The sequence below is a fragment of the Canis lupus genome, chromosome 14, assembly GCF_048164855.1.
Source record: "Canis lupus baileyi chromosome 14, mCanLup2.hap1, whole genome shotgun sequence".
In the NCBI taxonomy this organism is placed as follows: Eukaryota; Metazoa; Chordata; class Mammalia; order Carnivora; family Canidae; genus Canis; species Canis lupus.
Genome location: NC_132851.1, coordinates 7,445,820 through 7,463,444, shown reverse-complemented (window position 1 = coordinate 7,463,444; position 17,625 = coordinate 7,445,820). Strand labels below are relative to the sequence as shown.

Here is a 17,625-nt window from a genome sequence, read left to right as displayed (position 1 = left end):
AGTAAATGTAAGAGGAGCAAGTGAAAATGTCAAAGGTGAATGCTTTTGGAGGGCAAAAGATAAGGAAAAAGAGATCCCTGCAAGAAACTGTCCCACCCAAGATCAACCAGTCAGGGCTCAGAGAATACAGGTAGATATAAATACAGAGATCGGGATCCCTGGGTGGCGCAGCGGTTTGGCGCCTGCCTTTGGCCTGGGGCGCGATCCTGGAGACCCGGGATCGAATCCCACATCGGGCTCCCTGCATGGAGCCTGCTTCTCCCTCTGCCTGTGTCTCTGCCTCTCTGTCTCTCTCTGTGTAACTATCATGAATAAATAAAATCTTTAAAAAAAATAATAATAAATAAATAAATAAATAAATAAATAAATAAATACAGAGATCGATATAGAGACAGATACTCATATATACACACACATGCACATATCTGCGCATGTGTACAAGCATACATATGTGTGTCTATATGCATATGCACAACCATATGCAGATGGGTATAGATATGTATGCACATGCACATGTGTGTATATATAATTGATCTCCACAACTGTAGGAGCCGGTTGGGGCAGTGTCTGCAAGGCTCCTGTCTTTGTGTCTGGCTCTCGCATCTGAAGTCCAGAGGCAGACGGTTGGGAGGGCAAGATGGGGTAAAGCGAGAAGAGCAAGGAAAAGGTGGAGCCATAGCACAAGCTGGGCCCCGTGGGGAAGATGGAGTGGGACCAGTGCCTGTCCTTGTCGCCTCTGCGCTTGGTGGTGTGGTGTGCGGGTCGCCTGGGGTCATAGGACTGAATGCCACCTGGCCTGGGAGTCCAGCAGCTGAAGGAGGGTGCAGGAGAAGGCCACGCGGAAGCCCTGGTGGCTGCGCACCGCTCGAGAGCGGGCTGCAGATCATCGGAGCTGCAAAGTAGTTTCGGCTTCACTTCCATTGCCCCCCCCGGAGGCATAGGGGCCATTTGCAACGGGGGTGGGGGGGCTCTCTGTTTCAAGGCCAAGACACGGAGGTTCTGAGAGGTTAGGCATTCGCCCCAAATCGCAGCTGGAAAGGGCAGAGCTGGGATTCAGGGCGGGCCTGTTGACTCGCGTCTGATCTCTAACCGGGGTACGGGCTCCCGAAGGGCAGGGAGGGAAGGGGCACGCAGCAGGGCCGTCTCTGGAGTCAGGCCTCCTGGGCTCGTGGTCGGGCCTCTCCCCTGAACGGCAGTGTGCCCTGGGGCCAGGTGCTTATCCTTGGTTCGTTTCAGTGCCCTTCTCTGACCAGCGGGGACTGTGAGCCGGTGTGCCCCAGGGGGCTCGGTCAGCGCTTCGTGTGCCTGCAGCGGCAGAGCGCGGCGGCCCCTGCCCCCGGAACGGCCGCCCTGCCCCCAGCTTCTCCGCCACACCGCCTGGCACCCTGGGCCTTGAGCCTCCTGCCTGCTCGACCCCAGAGGTGACATCGTAGTGATGACGTGAGCCCTGGAGCCTCCCTCTGTGACGGTGCTTCCTGGAAACAAGTGCCTCCTGGGGGGGGGGGGGGGGGTCACGTGTGGACTGTACAGCCGTCTGGCTAACGGGCCTCCGGGGCTGCTCTGCTCCCTCGGACAGAGCTGCTCCCTTGGACAGAGCTGCTCCCTCCGACAGAGCTGCTCCCTCCGACAGAGCTGCTCCCTTGGACAGAGCTGCTCCCTCCGACAGAGCTGCTCCCTCCGACAGAGCTACTCCCTCCGACAGAGCTGCTCCCTCCGACAGAGCTGCTCCCTTGGACAGAGCTGCTCCCTCCGACAGAGCTGCTCCCTCGGACAGAGCTGCTCCCTCGGACAGAGCTCCCAGGGCTCTATTTTCCCAGGGTGGATGCGCCAGCAGCCCGCGCCACAGCTGAACTAGAGGGTTAGCTGCCACCAAGTTCTTGCGCAGATGGAAGGCAGATAATTTCTATGAAAATTCTAAGGGTTCTGACACATCTTAATGATAATGCTCAGTACGTTTAATGAGAGGAACCTACTGCTTTCATCCTCTGAGCAGGGGTTGGGGTTGGAGGTGGGGAGGTGGTCACTGATGGCCTGAGACAGGGTGGGGGGGAGGGGGTCAGGCTGCCTGTGTCTTATTTCTGGCCTAATCACTTCTCAGGCAAGTTACTCCTCTCTCAGTCTCCACTTCCTCATATGGTAAACAGAAATCATAATGTGGGTTGTTGAGAGGCTAAGTGAGGTGATAGATGCACATGGAAGGACCTGGAATATAGTAGGTGCTTAGTGGGCAGTGGTGGAATCTAGAGCTTGCTGGAACGGTCTCCCTGTGACCCCACAACTTTTTAGACATCTTTCTTGCCTTCCTTTGCACTTTTAAAAAACTATTTCTTTTTTGTTGTTGTTTTTACCCCTCCTTCTCTCTCTCTCTTTCTGTCCTGGCCTTTAATTTTTTTCCTTTGGGGCTCTCCCTTGTGATGGTTTTAGGTCTCTCAAGGGCTTGGTGTTTTATTTTTGTTTTGTTTTGTTGTCATTGGAGGCATTTAGAGCAGGGATCAGCAAACTCCTTTTGTAAAGGACCACATAGTAAATATTTTAGGCTTTATGGGCCAGCGAGTCACTGTTGCTACTATTCAACTCTGCCATTGTAGTACAAAAGCAGCCATAGATAACACACAAATGAATGAACAAGCCTATGTTCCAATAAAACTTTATTTACAGAAATAGGCTGTGAATCTGATTTGACCTGCAAGCTATAGTTTTCCATCCCCTGATTTAGAGTTTTGGAGATTAAGATTCTTCTCACTGAACATTGATGTCCTCCGCTGGATATTCTGGACCTCCAGTTCATACACGGACACTGACTGAGGAAGCCTTTCATACCTCATTGGCTCTTGGTCTGTATTTTTTCACAGCACAGCCTTTAGACAGTAAATCAAGAAATGGTTAAAAAGCTTACATTGTTATTCACAACTGAATACCATTCAAGTCTGGAACATTCTAAAATTCCATTTAGACAGCTGGATCATAAGCAGCTCCATCAATTCAAAGTTGAGTGATGGTCCTCGAGCAGTCAGGGTTGGGTAAAACTTGCTAGCCGTAGGAAAAATGGAGAAGCACAGTATTGGTACGTGCTCTTTGTATAATTATCTGCTGATCCTCTCAGGCAACTTCCAAAAGAGCTTGGTGACCCAGCATTGTGATTAAACTGAACTGCTTTTCATCATTAAGGGGAAGCCTTTGAACTCACAGACCTAAGTTAAAAATCTGGCTTTGCCACATGTGAGCTGTGTCTTAGGCAATTTTAACTCTCCAGCCTCAGTTTTCTCATCCATAAAATAGGGATAATAATCATTATATACGAATCATCCCAGGCTTACTGTGAAAGTTGAAGGAGATAATGCTGTCATTGCCTATCAGAGTAAAGACTCCATAAATATTTGTTATGGTTATTATGAGAAAATGGTTTTTTGAATATTTTGGAGTTTCTGACTTGGGAAATGAAATTACTCGGGAACAGAATCATGCAACATTATGCTTGCCTCATCACCTTCCCAGGAATTCTAGAGGCCAGGCCTCCCTTCCTTGGATTGCAGACTAGGAATTCTTTCCAACTCCCTGGGGCCCAGCAGCCCAGTGTCATTGGCGTCACCTGCTTCTCCAGCAGCCTGAGCTCCTTGCGCTCTCACCTGGCCTTTGCGTCTTTCCTTCACTAACGCACCTCTCAGTTGTCAAGCAGTGATTTTCCAGTGTCAAACTACATTACATCTGCCAGTGTTTATGCTTACTACCTCTTTTTATTCCCCTCAGTAGGGATGGAGGGAAAATAGGTCATCTTCCTTTCAAAAAAAAAAAAAAAAAAGTAAGTTTAGAAGTTCCCCAGACATTTCTGGTACCCAGCCTTCTCTTTTTCCATCTCTTTAGAGAACTCAACTGTCTTTTCTTTATATTCCAGGCATTCCTTTCTCTCCCTAAAATATGGCATTAGAGCTGAGCATCCTAAGTACCTGGCTTAGTCTGAATTTTCAGGAGGGATACTGTGTGAATATCAGCCAGCATATTCCTGTGTAGAAAACCAACATCTTGTTTATTCTGCCCAAGTTATGCCCATACATAGTCTGCCAGATAATGTCAGCAGCCAAGGGCGAGGCCACTTCCCAGCACAGAGACAATGTAATTACAGGACCAAGTCCACACACCACCCCAGCAAGTTATTTTTAACTCTGACCAATATGTTAGGCCAATGGCCTTGCAAAAGCTAATATTCATACCTCACCCACATGCACTTATCTGTTCAATATTCATAGGATATACATTCTAGAATCATGCTAGCTTTTGCTGATTCATATTTAATTCCTGTTCCTTTAAGACATTAAATCGTTTTTAGTTCTCCACTGTCTGAAAACTAGTATATAAAACATGAAATATTTATGTTAGGTAATAATGTAGAAATTTACTAATAAGTTACTTTCAGATAAACAAATATGTCTATAAAATGCCTTCTGTTTGCTCAGTGCTGTGTGAGGCATGGGAAGTGAAGGAATGATACCTACTTCCAAGGTCAACTTGTGAAATTCAGTTTACCCAACCATGACCAACACCACCATTCGTGATCTGTATTTTATAACTTCAAGGACAAAAATAGCAGGGTTACCTGATCAGTTTATTTCTTTAAGTCAGCGTTGGGAAGCATTTTTATGAACCTGCATTAAATGTCTCGTTATGCCTTGAGCACCAATAGAATTCCGAGTTATTGTCCAACTTAGATTTACTAATGTGGCTGAAGCAATTCCCATTTTCTCTTCTGTGGGAGGCAGGTGGAAAAGTCTGAAAACAGGGTGGAAGATTGATGGGTGCAGTGAGCAGCAATTTTGCTTAATAATGACAATGTACTTGAAGTAGCACCATTTAGTGTTTCCAGAGATGTGGCTGCTATGCCCCCCATTTATATAACTTGTCAGGTCCAAGAAATTGACAGAAGAGGTAGTTTGGAATAGTTGGAACTCATGTCAAAAAAAGTATCTTCCATCGTGATCACATTGTGAATGACTGGTCAATTTTGGTTCAAGAAATTTCTAAGAGCATACTTAAATCACTTATTGCTAAATAGAAAACAAACTAGGAAACATTGGAAATTATGGGCTGAGCTACTTCCCATTTGTTTTCCAGTGGATGAAGAATGCTTTCGTTGGTTGAAGGCTGTCCCATAGAGCTTTCAAGGACAGCATTGTCTAGGGTTTAAGACCCCAACCTCCTATCTCACCTGACCTACAGGAACTGTGCAATGTGGGGTGAGTTATAAACTACCATGTGTCTCATCCTCATTTATTGCATGAGAATAAGAATAGCCCCTACTCCATAGTGTTGGGAAGATTTCATGGTGATTATTCTTTCCTGTGAATATATAAGGAGTCCTATAACCCAATGCAGACAGATGAGGTATAGTTTTAAAGAAACCACTAACAGACCTGACATGATTTTTTAAGACTTTTTTGGGTTCTCATGGCAATGTGATAGGACTCCACCTGTGCTATGACCAGAGTGGCCAAGTTGGAGAAAATATAACTAAATACCTAAACAAGTTATTTCTCTGGGGTCAAGAAGATGCACGTTGCTCTCAGAAATCCTCTTGCTCTCTACAGTGTTCTCTCCGAATGCACATAGATGATGTTGCAGTCTCCTGCAGGCTTTGCTTCAGTGACTTTCTCATCTAGAAGAGCACACGGCTCTTTGATAGAAAGCTATTTGCAAAGGAACAGAATGTTTTTCTGCAGCTGTGATGTGAGTGCTATCAAAGTTATTGGCTAAGTTGGAAAATAGCTTAATGTTATCTTCAGGGCTTCTGCTGCCCTATCAGCTTAAGCCTTGAAGATGTGTATAATTGGGATTCAGCAAGACAACCTTGACACCCTCTGCAGAGAGATGTGCCCTTTGATACAGGCTCAAAGCAACCTTAACAAAGAGCAGCCTTTCCCTTGGGGCAGAGTGACCGCTGAGAGCACCCTTGCTATGAATCTGCTAATGAAGAGGCAATGGCCCAGGAACCTCAGGCTCCCTAAACTGCTGGGTAGGCTTTGATCATTCCTATCTTTCCTGTCACCACCGGGACAGGCCGGCTTAACCATCATTAATTAGAGGGAAGGGAGTCTTAAAATGCTACTCTCCTGAGCTACCTTGCACATTGTTAAATTTGAAAAATATTTGGTAATGAATCTCGCAGCTCTTCGGTTTGGCTTACAACTGGAATCAGAGCATTGCCCCACATTTGCATCTGTGCTGCAGACACATCTGGTTGAACATAGGTTCCTATTGAATCACAGAACTTTAGAACCTTGCCTCAGAGTTATTATCCATGGGCTCTTCATTAAGGGATTGCTCTCTAAGGGACAAAGTTTTTATCAGTCAGGACCTTCCACTGCAAACAATATCAACCAACCTGCTCTCACTTAAGCGAAAATACACTCTATGGGAAGGCTATGGGGAGCTCACAGACCAAAGGAACAGTCAGTGCTGCAAGCTTGGGAAGGGTGGAGCCCAGGGCAGTCCTGGGCAGCCTGCTGCAGGGATTGGTTTGCATTCAGGAATGCACATGCCAATCATTTTTAAATTTTTTTCACTCTGCCAGTGATTCAGATTGCTAGGAAACAAAGGTAATCGCCCATCCCTTAGTTAGGTAAGAACATGGCACCATGCCTGTCTTACCCAATTATCCTCCAATGGGGAAGTAAAATGTCTTAAAGAAAAATTGGGGTTCTGACACCAGACAAAGGGAGAATGAAAGCCAAGGGAGAAAACTACAGTTGTTGCTACCCTGCATTTCTCAGGATGGAATTATGTGTGGGGCCCATTTCAGAACCAAAATGCACTGCAAAGCTCCATGACATCTGCTCCGATTTATCTCACAATGTTACTAAACCTTATGATGATGACGTATGACCCGTGGACTCAATCTCTCTTTTAGTCAGAATCTGGGTACTCATGATCTTGCTTTCTTCCAAAATGGTTTCTCAATGTCCCAAGCACTGCCAGCTCAGCAGGTGACATGAGACCCACCAACTCTGCAGGGGAGGTTAGAGGAGCCTGACTTTATCCTTCATGCCTGGGCCTGTGCTGCATCTGAGGAAGCCCCTGTGAGCAACTTATGAAAACCTGGGGGATGTTTCATCATTTTTCCATGAAGTTCTGAGAAAGATGCATCCACTCCTGTGTCCTACATGACAGTGTCCCGACGCGGAGAGTGAAGGGACAATGCTTAATGCTCACCTCTGCTCAGGACCCGTCATAGGGACAAGGCCTGGAGAGCAGTTGGGCTCAGGCTTCATGCTCAAGAAAGGCCTCCATTTTATACTCCTGAGATAATCACAGAAGATTTTTCTAAACATCCAGAGACACACTGCAAATATTGAAAGAAAAAGATGTATCAACCAAGAGAGATCTATTCTAGGTGGTTAAACAGAAGAGAGATGTATTAAAGGGCACTGGGTAGCTCAGAGAATCTCTAGAAGGACCAGAGGACCAGGCTGAGAGGCTCTACAGCCACGACCAATGCCCTCCAGGGCAACGGAGAACTTCAGTGCTTCCCCCAGGCACAGTTACCATAGGTGGCTTCGGGGAGCCAGGCTGGGCCCCACCGGTAACCTTCTGTCACAGCGGGCCTGAAAAACACCATTTCTCCATCTGCATCTTCACCAACATGGATTCCTGTGACACCTGCATCCAGAGTCACCGGCTTGCCATCAAAGGCTCGTGTGAGGCACTATTTTGGAGGAGGCCGGATTCCATAACTGGGCCCCCGCTGCAAAGGAGGGTAGAAGGCATGTTCTTGGCTTTTGTCTTAACTGAAGGCCTCTGCCTTTAAGGGAATGTGTTCAAAGGAACAACAGGTATCCTTACAAAGGCAATTGTGTGACTTTGAACTTGCGTTCATTCCATTAATGGACCACATGTCCCACCCTGCACTAGTAATGAATAGATTTTAAATACATTTTGTAATAATTTTAGAAATCTCATGATGATACTATCTTGTTTTTTTTATTTAAAACAATTAAATGTTGAAATGTACCAAAATATTTTTTCTTATGGTGGGGTTGCATATATTCAGGATTCTCCAGTGAAAGTTATTCTGACCTCTCAGAGGTTGATTGATAACCAAACTGTGTGACCCTTGGGCAAGCTCTCACACAGCTTTATTTCAGCATTATCAGCAGGGACATGGGGTAATAATACTTCCCTGTGTACTTATTAGTGTTGATACAATTGGCATTGCTAAATATTGCTAGGTATTGATGAGCAAGCAGTTCATATAACTTAATAAGATGCAATTAAGAATGATACTTATAACAATTTATTTATTGATGTATGTCTGTATTAGTAATGAGCGTGTACAGCTCACCAGAAATGTTAAGTATACAATGGAACTCTGGGATTAGATGTTTGCCTCTCATTTAATTTGGTGCCCTATTGCAAAACCCAGTCACGTCCTGTAGGACAGTGAAGGCAGGAAATAAAACATACAGAAGGAAAATCGTGTGATTCTTTTTGTTCATTTCCTACCTATTTATTACATACCTACTGTGTGCTGGGGGTAAAGCAACATGATTTCAGTCCTAAAGTGTGCACCAAGTAGGAAAAGAGGGGCTTGTCAAGAGTTTGGTAGATGATTTAGCATTCAGGTAGTGCTAGGCCACAGAAGAAAGGCTCAGCTTTGCCTGGAATCATCAGGGTCAACTTCTCAAGGTCAGGAGTCTCTTCCTTAACCCCCCCCCCCCACCCCCCAGCTTTATTGAGTTGTAATGAATGTGGCACTAGGACTCTTGAGTGGCGTCTTAGGGAAGGTGGATGGGAGCAGGGAGAAGGGTATTTGGAGTGAAGAAAACTGCATGCACCAAAATCCGGAAGTGTGGAAGCTCCTACAGAAGTGGAGGACTGCAGCTGTGGCTGGAAGGCAAAGGTTGGGTGACGAGTGGCACCCTGCCAGACACCTTCAATGGTAAAGTAGAAGCACATTCTGTTTGCTGCTGGTGATACTGCCTAGATTTTACATTTTGTGCTAATTGGAACTCATTTACATAATGCCTTATTATAAAGAATCACTTAGATGTTGCCTAATTGTCGTCTTTCTCTTGCACTCCCAAGGCTGAGAAAGTCAAGGTCATGACCTTTATTTGGCAGAGGCAGAGAAACTTGATTTGACATTTCGCTGTAACAGACCTTTAGCTTTCATATTTGTTCTTGTTTGCATATTCAGTTATTCCGAGCCCACAAAAACACTTTACTTTGTATATTTCCTCTTGCTTTTGTCCACCTGCATATATATTTTCCTTGTAGATATACATACTTCGTATGTTTTTACATGTATTATTATGCATTTTTCATTTTCTTTGCCTCCTCGGCATATTTTTAATTCTTAATTCTTTCAGAGATGCCCGATATTCCATTGCATAATCATTAGGAAATTGTTATGCTTTGAATTTTAAATAGTTTAGGCAATATTGTGATGACAGTCTTAGTGTATAGAGCTTATTTCTTCTGTTAGATTATTTCCCTAAGAGGATCAGTAATTAATTGTTAACTTCCCATCAGTAAAATAGAATTTTATGATTTAGGGTTTCCCCTTATTTGCCTCCCATTCTTGTATTTAGTAACCACTTCAGCATGAATTTTTTATGCATTTTTCTTTCTCTATCTAGTGGTTGATATATCCATCCAGTCATGTTTATGTTACATTTTTACAAAACAAACCCCAGAGTGTGTAACTGTGATAGGTAGGAAAGTAGCAGTGCCAGACCATGGAAATATGAGAAAGAGACTGTGGTGGTCAGAAAAACTCACTTTAACCTGCAAGTTTGAAGCTCCTCTATTTGTTCCTTTGATTTATTTTCTTTGAGTTTATATCTCTCATCACCAACCCATAACTCATCATTACTCATTTTATTCTTAGTAACCCTTTAAATATTTTATTCATTTTCCTACTTTAGTGACATTACTTACAATTAGATTAGTAGCCTTCCCTCCTCTTTAGTGTTTGAAATTATTGTTGCTGTATTTGTAACTACCTCTTCTTCTTTTTATCTTTTTAACTTTTCTTTGTTTTTGCTTTTTGGGTGTTTTTTTTATTACTATTCATTTATTTATTCAAGGGGGGAGCAGGGGAAAAGAGAGGGAGAGAGAGTCTTAAGCAGACTGCACTGAGCACAGAGCACTCGATCTCACAACCCTGAGATCACAACCTAAGCAGAAACCAAGAGCTGGATGCTTAATCAATTGTGCCACCCAGGTGCCCCTTTGCAACTTTTCTTGGTATCATTAAGTTGGTTCCTAAGGCCTCTCTTTGTGGACAGTGGTGAAGAGTATAAGAAGGTAAGAGGGGAAACAAAGAGGCCAGTATGAAGTGTTGGGGTCACTCACATGACAGATGATGGTGGCATGGACTCCAGTGGGAATGATGGAGAGCAACAGAGGTGGGCAGGTTTGGGATTTATTATTATTATTATTATTATTATTATTATTATTATTTTGGAGATAGAACCAATCAATAGGCCTGATGATAGCTCAAGGGAGGAACAAGTGGGGGAGTTGTAGGAGGCATTGAAAATCAAGAATTCTGTTTGGACATGTTAGGGTTGGATACCAAGTGAGTACTTGGGTGTAGGATTCTGGACCCATGATTCAGACCAGCATTGTCTCATCCATTTCTAGGATGGCAGCACACAAAAGCCTGAATCCCCTAGCTCCATCCTTCCAGATCAGGGTTGGGGGGCCTTGGGCGGCTCTTCCTTGAACTCAGCCTTAGCATGTTTAGCAAAGTACTTCTCTTCCGTCCATTCCTAAGAGGGCATGTAGAAACTTCTACCAGAATTCAAGATTATGCTCGTATTATTCACAGCTGCCAGATCTCTTCCCCCCCACCTCTTTCCACTAAATGAGATTTGGGGCAAGAAGACATCCAACATTTCCAAGTAGCCTGGAAGTCATTGATCATATTGTGTAAGATCGAAAGTATTAATAAACTCCTGAGAATGATGATGAATATACAAATGGATGACATAGACCCTGCTAAGAGATTATATTCTAACATATTTTGTTACTTTATTATCCTTATGTTTTCAGTTTCACTACAGACAAGGGAAAGAAATTCAAGGGATCCCTGGGTGGCGCAGCGGTTTGGCGCCTGCCTTTGGCCCAGGACGCGATCCTGGAGACCCGGGATCGAATCCCACATCAGGCTCCCGGTGCATGGAGCCTGCTTCTCCCTCTGCCTGTGTCTCTGCCTCTCTCTCTCTCTCTCTCTGTGACTATCATAAATAAATGAAAATTAAAAAAAAAATTAAAAAAAAAAAGAAATTCAAGATACAATTCTCCTTGATAACTACCAAATTCAATCTGATAACTACCAGTTAGGGATTCCCTTTGGGAAGGGAGGGACAAGAATGGGATTTGGGTGAGAGGTAAAGAAGAAGCCTTTTGCATCTGCAAAATGTTAAAATTCTGTAGAGCTGGGGACTGGGTCAGTATGTTCATCAGACTTATACATGTTGTAAAAATTAATTTAAAAATGTAAATGTGAGAGACAATACCTTCCTTTCACCCACTTCATCCTCATTAATCACCGTAAGAACTGATCTATTGGGTTTTTCTCTCGGAAAATGTAATTACTTTGTAATGAAATGTTAATGCTATGTTCTATTCTTAAAGTCGCTTGTTCAAATGATAAAGCTTAATATGGCTTAATAGAGTTGCTAAATTTTCTTCTAAAGTCATTCTTTTAATATTTCATATTTGACAGATGAACTGGTGATGATCTGGGGGGTCTTTGTTTTTATAAACAGGACTATTTCGGCAAAAACTCATCATCAGGCTGTTAACTTCAACATCTTCGAGGGCATGGTTTGCCATGGGGTGCCCGTTGTGACTATTTCCAGAGGAAAAGTGGTGTATGAAGCTGGAGTTTTCAATGTAACGGCAGGGGATGGGAAGTTTATTCCTCGCAAACCATTTGCTGAGTATATTTACAAACGGATCAAACAGCGGGACCAGGTGAGTTGTGCAGAAGTGGCTGTTACCAGGGGCTGGACTGTTACCTGTTCCTAGATGTTGGTGGTGGTGTTGTCACATACACCTCCTTTAACACATTCTTGGGATGTCAGGATTGATAGGAGAGTTTCTAGAAAAATACCAGTTTTCAAAGAAAGAATCATTATTGGATAGATGTCCTTTCTCATGCAGATTGGTGTGTTTCTTGAGGGTTTCCTCATGACCAAGTCAGGTTTCCCCAGGCAAGTTTAGGGTCTCTGGGGACTTTTGGTAATTGAGGTAGTCAGTGTCCAGAAAGCAGACACTTATGTTTTTATTAGGGGAAACACGTGTGTGAAAAGATGGGAGGGAGCCAGAAAAGGCTGGAAGAACCTTCAGACTGCAATTCAAGTCTACCCTGGTGAAGCAGAGAGAAAAAAGAGTGGAAGCATCCTAGTCTACCATACAATCTGAGATAGATTGAGCAAGGCCTTGGGGCAGCCCTTGAGCCAAGTCTCCTGTCAAGTGGCTACATGGCATGCTGTCATGTCTGTCTGGGAGCACACCTCATAAGAGGTATGGCTTCTGTGCAAAACTGTTCAGAACTTAGCAGTGAATGGCTCCTCAAAAAATGCTATTCCTTATTCTTGAATGTATGAAGGTTCATTCTAATAGCCGCGAGAGCAAAGGTGGAGTTTTGAGTTTAGGTAGCTCGAAATATGAATCCTACTTTGCCCTTCCCATTTCCTAGGTGTGTGGCCAAAAACAAGATCTCTATTCTTGGGCTCAGTTGCTTCATCTAGAGAATGATAACATTTCCTCCTTAACAAATTGTAAGACTCAAATGAGAGTTTTAAATAGAAGGCACATAGTAGGGGTCAGATGTTACTTTTGTCTCTTTGCTTTCCTCTTTTGATGACTAAATCTATAACAAAGTTCCTTCAAGACTTTGTAGTAAATCTGTTATTATAAAAGAGGTATTTGTTCATAATATTTGTTGGGCTTTCACACCTTTATTTACTTTAAAATGTAATGTGTTTTAAAAATTCATCTCACTAAATACACTAACATGTCAGAAAATTTTCAGATTAAAACCATACAAATTGCTGGACTTGGGATGGGAGGAGGCAACCTGTGCCCTTAATCCCCCATGGGGACAAGAGGCCAGGGCTGAATGGCCTTCCTGATTTTTATTGAGCAGGCTTCACTTGCTATGTTCTTCATCTGGCCATATAGACCATAGAGTTTGAAACCCTAGGATTAGTTCTAAGGCTTCTCTCTCTTCCTTCCATTTTAAAATATACCTCTGTTTTTCCAAAGTCCTCTGGCTATTTTTCAGTGCATTCCATTTGGATCTTGTAGTCTGTTTGATTTTTCCTCTTACGCCTTTGAGAAATTTTTACTTGTGGATTCTCAGAGTTCATTATACAAGATTTATCCTATTTGTTGTTTGTTTGTTTTTAATTTTTTTTATTATTTATTCATGATAGTCATAGAGAGAGGAGAGAGAGGCAGAGACACAGGCAGAGGGAGAAGCAGGCTCCATGCACCGGGAGCCTGATGTGGGACTCGATCCCGGGACTCCGGATTGCGCCCTGGGCCAAAGGCAGGCGCTAAACCGCTGAGCCACCCAGGGATCCCCTGTTGTTTGTTCTTAACACTTCCTAAAGCTTTAAGTAAACAAGTACTCCAGAATGTTTTCAATTCTCAGGGTGCTTTAATTCTTTATATACTAGATATCAGTCAAAATGTTTAAGATTATAGTTCATTTTGCTAGGGTTAATTTGTAAATGTTGACATTGATAGGTGACAGTGACTATAAGATAGTGACTCTAAGAATCCTATATGTTTCTGAACATTTATGTGATAGATAACAGCAATATTAACATTTGCTGAGTGCTAACCTAATGTAAGTGAGGGCTTGGGTGCTGTCACTGTAACAGCTCTGGGAGGGAAAGAAGTATTATTTTAAAGATTAGGAAACAATCTTCAAGAAATTAAGACACTAGGTCACACAGATAGAATGTGGCAGGGTCAAAACATAATCTCTGATTATCTGACTCCAAAAACTATAAGTGAGCAATAAATGATATCATAGATCACAAAGATTGAGTTAAATGAGTTAATGGGAGGTAAATGATACAGCATTTGGTGTGAAAAAAAATAGTCTCTCAAAAAAATAATTAATCTGAATTGGAGGCATCACTATCAGCTAATTCATTTATGAAGCTGCAGTAGTAATCCAGGGGATGAGCTGAGAGGGAGAGAGACCTAGGGAATCATAAGGAGGTAGAATCAACAGAACTGAGTGATAGGTTAGGTGACACTTGAAGCGGATTTAAGGAGCTGCTCCTGGCATTAGTTCCAGTTGCTCACCAGTAGGGATGCTAGACTAACTGGGGACACCTGATGGACTGTATTTAAATGGCTGCCTGAGTCTTCTTCTTGTAGAGAAAACGTTTGAGGCAGCAGAGATCACCAAACGACTGGCTGCATCAATTCTCCTTTCCAAATGATCATGTTATGTTTTGTGGCAAAATTCATGTCAATTCCTTTTTCAAGAATTCACTATCAATTTTGTGAGTTACTTTATTTTTGTAGTATTTTCTTCTGATATGATGAACTTTTAAGGCATTTAAGTGCATTATTGTTTTTGCAATTACAATAAGTGACAGTTATCATTATTGTCATGTGTTGTTCTGAGCACTTACTGTATCAGGTAGTTTATATTCATTATTTTACTTAATCTGCATCACAAGCCATATGGTAGATATCCTCATTTTATAAAAGAGAAAGCTGAGTCTCAGAAAGATTAAATAACTTTCCCTGGGATGAGCAGTAAGTAAACATAAAAGCCAGGATTTGTGATATGGCTTCTGACTCCCACTGTATTGTGGGACCTTCATAAAGCAAGAAAATAAGTGTGAAATTTAAAGCACAGGGAAATTCGTTATTTTGGAAAACACTGGTGTGGGAAAAGTATCAAATAAAATGGATAAAATGAGGTTTGGAGGTTGCCTGGAACCATTTCAAACATTATTTTTTCTCTTCATTAAGCAAAGATAATTTTATAGAAGAAAAATATCACACTAAGGTTAAGAAAGGGAGTTGTTAGGCATTCTAGATTTTATTTTATTTTTATTTTTAAATATTTTATTTATTCATGAGAGACACACACACAGAGGCAGAGACACAGGCAGAGGGAGAAGCAGGCTCCATATAGGGAGCCTGATGTGGGACTCGATCCCGGGGCTCCAGGATCACACCCTGGGCCGAAGGCAGGTGCTAAACCGCTGAGTCACCCAGGGATGCCCGGCATTCTAGATTTTAAACTCATGTTAGGCTATTAGAGCTCTTGCTTTGGTTTTTCACTTAAAATATTCAGGTTATTTTGTGAGTGAGGATAAGAGTTTGAAGGCAAGCAGAAACAGCACATACAATTTCTCCTGTGTGCTTGTTATCCAACCCAAGAAAATTAATCACTTACCATCCTGGACTCTCAAAGAACAGATGGTAGAGACACATCAGCTGCTCCAGAACTCGGCTGATCTGGCTGGAGTGTTGGTTCCTTGAGGACATCATCTTATATTTTCATGCCCAGTGCTTGGTACGTAGTAGGAATTTGACAAACAAACTGCAAATGGAAGGAGCAAAGACTATAATTTCAGAGGTCATAGAAAGAAATTTAAATTGATTTACCCAGAAGATTGCCCCCTAATTCATCCCAAATAGTGGAGTTGTCTATGAACTTGGTTCTTGTCCATGATTTTATTACTTAATAAAATTTACCAGCATTATGCCATGCAGCTATCACTGTTACTAGATATAGTAAAGAATTTCAAAGGAAAGAGGCAACATTTTTATCCAATTTGATAGCTTTAGGGAATTGTCACTTTATTTTAACATTTAAGCAACTGATCCCAAAGGGAAGAAAATTTAAATCAGAAGATGAGGCATCAAACTATTTGATAAATATAATAAAATATATATTTCAATTTTTAAAAAAGATTTTATTTATTTATTCCTGAGAGACAGAGAGAGAGAGAGAGGAGAGAGAGAGAGAGAGAGAGAGAGGCAGAGACACAGGCAGAGGGAAAAGCAGATTCCATGCAGGGAACCCGACGTGGTACTCGATCCCGGGTCTCCAGGATTAGGCCCTGAGCTGAAGGCGGCACCAAACCACCAAGCCACCCAGGCTGCCCTATATTTCATTTTTTTTTTTTTTTTTATAAAAAGTCACTTAAGGGAGAGTTTTGGGGAATGAAGGAAAGAGAAGAAAAAAAAGCAACAGCAACTTACATATTCAGGAGCATCTTAAAAAAAAACAAAATTGACTTACATACTGTTAATTCTTTAACCCCCAAAATATAGCTCTTGGCACTCAAATAGATTATATTTTTTAGAATGTTTGTGTTTAGATTTGTAATTTTCACCACACTTTGGAAGTTCAGACATTCTTTAAGTCATCTCTTTTTCTCTTTCTTTCAGTATTAAGCAACACAATCTATTCTGGGAAATCAGGGTCACATTGCATTTTATAGAGAAACAGGAATAGCTTCACGGAGCAATACATGGTTTCAGAGCTCTGCTGCCAAAGCTTTTAAACTTTTAAAGCTTTGCAACAATAAGCATAATTTGCCTTTTAGATAAGATAAAATTGAAGGGCTGGCTGATCTGGTCCTTGAAATGAGTGTTCTCCATTTCTGAAGTAACAGTGTGTCAATGTCTTTCTCAATGTGGTAGCTCAGAGAAAATAGCTTAAGAGATGTCATAACTGCCATATATCCTAATTTCCTCAGATTAATTGCTAATAATTACAAAAGGTGAAACCTCTGTCGGAGTTGGTTCATTTTGGCTCATGAGAGATACTTATGCGTCCCTCGTCCCCACTCCTCATTCAGTGATGTCACTTCAGTAGCTTGAAATCAGCTGTGGTGGGAGTCTTCACACCCCAGAAATAGGCAAGTGCTATAAGATAGGGCTTTTGGGGTGGTGAGAAAAGGGGAGGCAGAGCTGGTTATTAACATTTGCCAGCATACCACTGTATACGGGGACATTCTAAATAGTCTTTGTGCATTCAGCACTCACTCAGTAAATATTTATTGTTAACCAATTATGTCCCTAGCAGTTTAATCCTTACAACAACCTTCTGAGGCAAGTAGAGGTATCTCAATCTCATAAAGTAAGAAATTGAGGCTTAAGGAGGTCACATAGTTACTAAGTGGCAGTGTCAGAATTCAGACCCAGATTTTTCTACCTTCAAAGTTAGTCCTTTTATTCTCTGCTGCTGCAACATACTGATCACAAAGTTTAATCCCCATTCACACACATCGCCACCTGCTCCCATCTTCAGGATGTCACCCCTCCAAGCTCCCCTCCTGCACATGCTTACCCTCAGACTGGAAAACTTACTAGAGGAACCGGCCCTGAAATGAGAGGGCCCAGCTTGTCATACTGTTCTTTGAGAAATAGCTCAGCAGGTATGTCAAAGGTTAAATGGAAATATTTGGTGGATTGTAAAATATTATCAGAATGCAAGTTTTCCCTGTTACAGATCACCTCCGTGAACCTAAGGGTTACTTCTGCACTGGGGATTCACAGTCCCTGAAAAGCCCGGTTCAATGTATCCTGAGTGCCTCTGAGTTCACCAGACGGGCATGGATTTCAGTTACTGCT

The 17,625-nt window shown here is 42.4% G+C and overlaps 1 protein-coding gene across 1 annotated transcript in view; it reads left to right on the top strand.

The window, feature by feature from the left end:
- The window catches only part of DPYS (dihydropyrimidinase), a 77,044-nt gene that overhangs the window by 52,285 nt on the left and 7,134 nt on the right, over window positions 1-17,625 (top strand). The window contains exon 8 of the mRNA XM_072774195.1: window positions 11,766-11,973. Within this exon, the coding sequence (XP_072630296.1) occupies window positions 11,766-11,973 (208 nt within the window). The remainder of the gene's footprint in view (window positions 1-11,765; window positions 11,974-17,625) is intronic.